This window comes from Geospiza fortis, unplaced genomic scaffold, assembly GCF_000277835.1.
Source record: "Geospiza fortis unplaced genomic scaffold, GeoFor_1.0 scaffold112, whole genome shotgun sequence".
Lineage (NCBI taxonomy): Eukaryota > Metazoa > Chordata > Aves > Passeriformes > Thraupidae > Geospiza > Geospiza fortis.
This window is the reverse complement of record NW_005054298.1, coordinates 7,837,900-7,845,684: the sequence shown is the minus strand read 5'-3', so window position 1 is coordinate 7,845,684 and position 7,785 is coordinate 7,837,900. Positions and strand designations below refer to the sequence as shown.

The following is a 7,785-nucleotide window of genomic DNA, read 5'->3' as shown; positions in this document are numbered from 1 at the left end:
CTCAGTCAGGTTTGGCTGAACTGCAGCATCTGCGGGGCTCAGCAGCCTCATTTCCCTCCTGTCGCTATTTTCTGTCAGAAGAAATGACAGTGCTCGGCAGTGGGGGAAATCAAAGACAACTGTGGCGGCCTCCACTTGGGCATGTTTGATGCTGACGTTTGTGTTCCTTTAATTCCTGCCTCCTGGTCCTGTGTTCACTTTGCTACTATCTGGTCTCACCTCGAGTATTCATTTTTCTCTACTATTAGAAAGGTCTACGAGGAGCACAACAAAAATCCAACACACTCCCCCCAGCCCTGTTTCCTCTAGAAAACAACTTCCTATGGAGCACAGCTGTTCGGAGCAGGTCACTTGCTTTCCCTGCAAAACAGCAGCACAACTGTCCCTGCTCCGTTCTCATTTACAAGAATTGCTGAAACTTTCACAGGCTCTCATTTGGGGCATCTCCCACATGCTAAATATAAAGTGTAAATGCCTTTCCATGAGGCTCTGTCTGGCAGGGGAGCAGCTGCTTCTGTCCCTGCACACAAAACAAAACACCAGCATGAATGACACTTGTGCCATCGGTGCTACGAGTGCCCACATGACACCTCCTGCCACCCAGCCCAGCTGCTGAATCACAGCTGTCAATGAAAACTGAAGGTCTTTCCTTAAACTCACTTTAGTAGGTCACTTGCCGCCCCCTAAAGTGCTGCTGGACGCAGAGGAAGCCAAGAAAAAGGTGACACCTTCTGTTTACTGAGCTAATTGCACGTCCTTATCGCCCTGAAACGTGCTAGCAAACGGACAGGAGAAAGGGAACAGGACTTGGTGTGAGCAGGGCTGCAGGAGGGAGCCCTGAACCTCTCCCTCGCCTGAGCTGGAGCTGTCACTGCAGGCTGGACTCGGTCTGGGAAAAGTTAGCGGGAAAATTCCCACTCATGGGTCCTTGAACTCCCACTCCTGGGTCCTGGAAACCCCAGCAGCCACCTGCCCTCACCCAGCTCCCTGCTCAGAGCCCCAGCACAGCCCTGGGCAGCACACCCAGCAGAGTGCACAGCACAAACAGGGTCTGAGGGGCCTCAGAGGCATCCACACAAGATCCCCATAGCTCAAATTCACAATCCTCATTTCCACAGGCACAATGCTGAGTCAGGCAGCAGAAGGCTACAAAGAACACTGCAGACACAGATGCTCTCTGTTGTTAAAAAACCCCCAAGTGAAACATAACAGGAGCACACATTGAGGGTTCAGTCCCTGGGGTTAAACACCTAAATTAATAAGGCAGCTTCAGTCATGCTCTGGAAACACTCCTTGCAAAATTATGGGTTGTCTCTAAAAGATCAGTACCAAAGGACAGGGGACACACCTGGAAGATCTGAACCCTACCACTGTCCAAGTGAGTGTCACTGCACAAACACAGCTAAGGAGAAAGCCCCAGGCAATGAACGCCTGCTGACCCCAATGCAATGAACCCCCAGTTTTACCTGGATCGAGATGCGTGAAGGACCCAATGACAAAGTCCAGCGTTGAGACAGCCAGCAGGAAGAGCAGCAGGAGCTGGAGCCTGATGATCCACTTCACCCCAGCCAGATTGATCCCCAGCAGGCCGAGCAGGACAGCCAGGGAGATGCCACGCACTGCCCAGATGCTGCTGAGGCTCAGGACCCCTGCAATGGACTCTGCAAAGCCAGTGATGTACATGGCACCTGCAACACACTGAGGGACACAGCTCTGTGAGTGCCCCACGGGAGAAAAAGGGATCTCATCCACAGCCCCATGCCAGGCTCTGTTCAGACAGACAGACAGACAGACATTGGCTGTCACAGTACAACCTTTAATGTTACTGCCACACTGCCACTGCCAAGGCAGCAGAGCTGCTGCCCTGGCAGACAGGGAAGGCTGAGTTCCACTGTCCCATCTACCCTCTATCAACACTCCAGGAGAAACCACACTGGTTTCTCTGAGAGAGAAAAGGATGAGCCAACTTCTGTTTCTCCCCTCCTTCTGTTTCTCTGGAGGAAAGGGTCCCAGTTCAACACCTGCCTGAAGAGCAGCAGTTTGTCTCTCCCTTCACTGCCTCCTGGGGGTTATTTTTAACTCAGTGTTTAGTTTGGATGCAAACTCTGGTGTTTCACCAGCTCCCCATCTCGCTGCTGGAATGGAGCCTGCGCTTGGAGGAGAGCTCACTGTGTGAGCCGTGTCCCAGGGAAGCTGCCTGTTTGCCTTGCAGCAGGACAGGACACACACTCTGCCCTGGGGGGCTGACAGCCTGCAGGACAGGACATCTGCAGCACAGGCTCACACACACTGCAGGACAGCAACCCAAATCACCAGGAGGTTTCACTCCAGAGATTCCTGCTAGCTGACATTCCAGCAACAGCCCTTCCAGTGCCTGGCATCCCTGGAAAGCCAGGTCAGGGCAGACAGCTGCATTTGATATGGCTGGTGTGACCTTGGGTCCTGCAACCCCACCACCCCTGTGCACAGCTGAGGGATGTGGAAGGGACAAAGGACAGCAAGAGCAAGAGCCCCCATTCCCTGCAGATCCCCCACCTGGGACAGACCCAGCACTGCTCCACTGAGGGAGCTCAGCACAGCCTGGCCCATACCCAGGAGCTGCAGGGTTGGTGAGGTTTTCAGCAAGGCTGATGGCATGCAGATGTTCAGAGTTGGGCACCAACAACTTGGAGATCCTGGGGGATTCCCTTCCATTGCAGGCAGACACCCAGATCAGGGGAGCTGCACCCTGAGAGTTCCTCTGCAGCACATGGGCAGTCAATCCCCACTGAGCCCAGGGAGAGCAGGGAACAGGGAGTGCCCCACTTCTGGCAGCAGCTGCCTCATGGCAGAGGTTACAGCACTCCAGCATCCTGAGCAGAGGATCAGCCTGCAGCTGGTGCAGGGCACGTTGGGCAGAAAGCACAGCTGAGAGAGGAGAGGCATCAGCAGCTTTTGGGAGCAAACAAAGTGATTCTGAGTGAGCTGCCAGCTCCCAGCCCCTGTGCAGCCCCTGTGCACACGGGATGCCAAGGCAGGGGCCAGGGCTGCTGCAGCCCAGCTTTTACGACCCTCAGGACAGGCTGCAACCTGATTGCTTTCCCAGATGGGGTCCTCTCAGAGAGCAAGAGTGGAAAATCTGACAGGAAGGATTCTCATGTGTGGCCCATTTCCATATCTTGGCTTGTAACTGGGCTCAGTTCGTGTTTTATGGACACTTGCTTTTAATCTGGAGTGAAAGGAGAAGAGGGGATTCTTTTTGGTTTGGGGGCTGTTCAGGGGTTTTGGAGATTGCTGTAAGCCAGTCAGTTAAAAACAAACCTCCATAAAAATGCTTCTCTGCTCACCACATTTTATACTGTTCATAACATCTTTATGGGGGGAGAGGGTTAAGTTACTGCAGGTTTAAGTGATTATTTTCCATTCTTTTTGTAGACTACTTGTGTATTTTTGTGCCTCACCACCCCAACAGCTCCTTGGGATCATTCAGAAAGTCCAGAGCTGTGACTTTTGGCTCACAAGGAGTCAATAAGCTGTGGCCCTTACCCCTGCCCAGCTCTCCTCCCACACCAGCTCCACTTCTGCTGGCTCCCACAGAGAAGCAGCCAAGGCTTGCCCGATCCCTAAGGGGATATGAAGCATTCCAAGGCCAACCTGCCAGTCCACAGCCTCTCACTGAGCTTTGCTTGGCCACCCTGACCTCTCCTGCTTCGTTTAACTTCAGTCTCCCTCCAGCAAGGGCATGTCCTGGCAATGGGGTAATTTGGGATGGGAGGACATGTCCTGCAGGGCTTGTCCAGACACTCAGCTCCTCCACCAGGGTGCCCCATGCCAGGCAGCACATTGCCATGCTCAGGCTTGCTCCTGGGGAGCAGCGTGGGCTCAGTGCTCCCTGTGCTGCTGTCCCATGTTGCATTACCCAGATTTTACCTGAAGCATTACTTTCTGCAGCAGGGCAGCACAAGATTAACGTCTGCATTGCAAAGTTTCCAAATTTTCTTTGAATAACTTTTTTAACTTACCTGGCCAAAAATGTAAAGGAGGCCAATGGTGCCCCCTACTTGACCTCCAAGGACAGTAGAAATCATGGAGTAGACTCCTCCACTTCCAATGCTGCACTTCTCACACACCCCAATTCCAGACAAGACTGTCACCAGGGCAACCAGGATGACAAAGGACACCAGAAACATGCCCATTACAATGCCAGTGTTTCCCTGGAATGAAAAAAAAAATCAAATAAAGATTAATTCACACCAATCTGCTGGGACAGAATAAGAACCTACCCACTTCTAGTCACTAGTGATCTATGGATCTGGAGTCATCACAGATTAAAAGAAACACACACAGACACCCCTACTTGTCTAATTAACGTAATTGATTGCCAAATTTAGAGTCTTTATTAGCACCCCTTTGATGAGAACCTGTCTTGTCCTGGAGCCTGGGGCTGGGCAGACCTTTGCACGAGCAGGTTCTGCCCTGTCAATGGGCTCCTCCATGAATCACTGATTTTGTCCACTGGTTTAAAAGGAATGAGGTCAAACAGTGATTCAGCCACCATAGTCAGGGGATCACTGCCTGTCTGCATGGTTTAGAATGACATGCTTAAAAAAAAAAAAAAAAACACTTTCATAACAAAAAGCAGCTCCAAATTTGAACCCCTGGGATTTGCAGCGACTGATTTATTAACAGCATCAAGCTCGCATTTTAATTTTTCAGAACATTTACCTTTGAAAGCTCTGATCCCTGCAAACAATGAGATGCCAAAGAACAAACCCCACAGGCAAGGCAGCGTGGAAGATAAATAATGCTCTCACAAAGCAGCGTGCACCAGCCCTTCTCTGCGGGGTGTGCTCAGAGGGACAGGTGGCTCTCACCCTGCCTGGGCTCTGGAGGCTTTTCTGCACACGATTCAGCCCCATGGAAAAAAAAAACACCTCTTTCTGCTTGGGGCAGAGGGAGGGCTCCAGGAGGAGCTCCTGCACCCACCACTGTGAGGCAAAGAGAAAAAGTCTCTGAACAAACACAGCTGCAGGTCCCCATTGGTGCTTTAAACACCAGCACAACCCCTTTCTTTTGGGGGGGGGGGTTTCAGTTTGCCATTTATGGTCAGATTTTCAGAAAGAAAAGGTGCTTGGTACCTCCAAAAGAATTTAAGAACTCTTCTGAGCTCAGGGCCTTCCCACTCACTTGCATGTGGCTGTAATTTATTTTCCAGGGTCAGGAGTTTTCCCTTGTGCTCCAGCCCACCTTCCCCTGCTGACAAATCACTCAGGCCTGTGCACAGCAGTCAGAAGGCTCCTCCAGTGCCCAGTGCTTTGTTAACATCTGGCTTCCCTTCCTTTTACTCCTATTCCAGGCCATGTCCATATCCCCTCTTTCCAACCTTGCTCCAGCAATGCTCATCTCTGAGGTCACACTAGCCATGATGTAGTTTTTATCACCATTGCTTCCCTGCTCTGGGGTTGGTTGAAATCCCAGATTCTTTTTCCTTTTCTCTTTTTCTTGTGAAAAAGCAGAAACATATCCAGGATGTTGGTATCATCATAAGTTCCTATTTTGGTTCAGCACCCTGCTGCCTTTGACAGGGGTGTTATCTGGTCAGTGAGGAACAGAGCCAAGGACTGCTATAAACACAGCTGTGGTTGGGTCAGCACCACAGCCCACCCAAACCCCACACTTCTTTTTAAAAGGACAATTGTTCTTTTACTTCAGCTGCTTACCCCAGGTTAAATGGTTAATAAACATTATATGCTTCCGTTAAAAAAATGAATAAAATTAAAAAAGCAAACATATGCAAACATTCATCTAGCCTTGGGCTTTTCCAGAAAGGTGGTACCAGGCTATGGCAGCTATTAATGGGCAATCCAAAGGTTCCTACAGAACAAAGGGTTAACACTGAGACTGAGGGGGACTGCTGGGCTCACAGCAACAATAGCAAGCAGAGAAAGTGGGAAGAAAAAGCCCCCATTAAGCACTGATGCTTATTTATGCATGCATGCTGGAAGGGGTTAGTGCAGCAGCAATCCCTGTTGAACATTTCAGCAACATTTGGTCCCCTGGAACTGCAAAGCTTCACCAGCCCCAGCTCCAGCTCTGGAAATTTATAGCAAAAGCCTGACTCTGGGAATAGCTTGACATATGACTGTCCTCTGCCAGGGGAGCTCTCTGCCAGCCCTGACTTCTCCTCCCTTCCCTTTCATGCTAGCTTCCAGCTGGTTCTGTTTTTCTTTCATTTACTGGCTTTGTTTATATTTGTGTTTGCTCCAGAAGTAACTTGCTTTCAAAGGAGATGTGGAGGAAATAAAATCAGAAGGAAAAGGAAGCTAAAAAATCATCCCAACTTCTCCACCACAGCAACTGCAGCTCCCCTCAACACCTGCAGCAAAGCAATTTTCAGTGCAGGGTGCAAGTGTCTTCCTGCTGCTTTTGGGAGGTGTCCACCATGCCTGTGACAAAACCTCTGCCTGAATCTCAAATCCCATCCATCTCTGGGGAAGCTTTTCTTTTTCTAAGGGGCAATTTTGAGGCATAACACAGTATTTTGCATCAGGAAGGGACAGTATTCCAGGCTCTGAACCTCAGGGATACTATTAAGGACCCAGCAGTGGAAGATCCTTTGATAGCAATGACAATTTCACCTGAATGAGGATTCCCCATTCAAAAAATCAGGAACTCCAACACTGGCATGTTTGGAAGAGACCTCCTTCAGTGGTGTTGGGAGGATGGGTGAGTGGCTGTAACTACTTTACCTGGAAAAGTGTTAATTTCTCCTCAACAATACAACACAAGGGTGTCCCTGTTCATTGTCAAGGTTGGCTGCTGTGTTTTCCTTTCTCTTTCTCAAAGCTAAGGTAGGAAACCACTCACAAAGATCACTTCAGCTGCACATTTCAGGGGAACTTTTTGAAAAGCTACAAAATACCAGAGGGCATGAGCAACATCTATAACAAAGAGCATAGAATCCAAAACACTTGGGTGGTGATGGAGATACAAGGCAAGGGAGGGCAGAGGAAAATGTCTGTTCAAACATTCAACCAAGGCAGCACTTGCTCACCACAAGCCATCCCGTCCTCAAGAAAAGAACCACTCCAAAAATGTTGATCATGCAGGAGGTGAAGACCCCATCCCACGTTCCAAAAAGCACTGGCTCCCATACAAACAGCTGGATCTTCCACCAGGGCTTGGTCTGTGTTTGAGACACCTAGAGAAAAGCAAAGCCTGGGTTTACCTCTCATGTTTTATGGGCCACAGCCAGCCACCAACAGGGGGATGGACACCAACAGCTGCTGAGACACTCCTTTGCTGCAAGCTGTCCCTAAGATGAAGGGCTTTCAGGCTGTTGGGATGCCTGGGCCCTGAAAGAGATGGCTCCTACAATACCCTGTTGGTATTCTTGTAGGATAAGCAGCAACAGAGCCCCACTGAGCCTCAGTGAATTAACCCCAATGCATCAACCAAAACCACCAAGGGTCCTTCACAGAGCCTGCAGCTACACACTGTGCTTCTCCTCCTGTCCCTTCCAAACCCTCCACCAAGGCAAGCAGGGCTCTCAGTGCATGGGAGAAGTCCCTCAGAGGATATGACAAACCAGCTGAGACCAACAGAGTAGGTTAAGATGGTTTTCCCATCACAGCCATATCTGATCAGGACCCTTTGCCTCTCAAGGAGACATGGAGCTCTGGGTCTTGGGGCACAGTGATTTTCCAGAGCTGCTGGAACCAAGATATGAAGCTCCAGAGAAACTGCAGTTTTCCTATGGAACTGCTTCCTCTTGCCCTCTGGAAATCGAGTCTCCTCTTTCTCTTG

The 7,785-nt window shown here is 50.1% G+C and overlaps 1 protein-coding gene across 1 annotated transcript in view; it reads right to left on the bottom strand.

The window, feature by feature from the left end:
• Positions 1 to 7,785, bottom strand: part of SLC12A8 (solute carrier family 12 member 8) — a 46,497-nt gene that overhangs the window by 38,484 nt on the left and 228 nt on the right. Inside the window, exons 2-4 of the mRNA XM_005415756.2 lie at positions 7,034 to 7,180; positions 4,002 to 4,193; positions 1,467 to 1,698 (exon numbers count right to left, since the gene is read on the bottom strand). Coding sequence (XP_005415813.1) covers positions 1,467 to 1,698; positions 4,002 to 4,193; positions 7,034 to 7,180 — 571 coding nt within the window. The remainder of the gene's footprint in view (positions 1 to 1,466; positions 1,699 to 4,001; positions 4,194 to 7,033; positions 7,181 to 7,785) is intronic.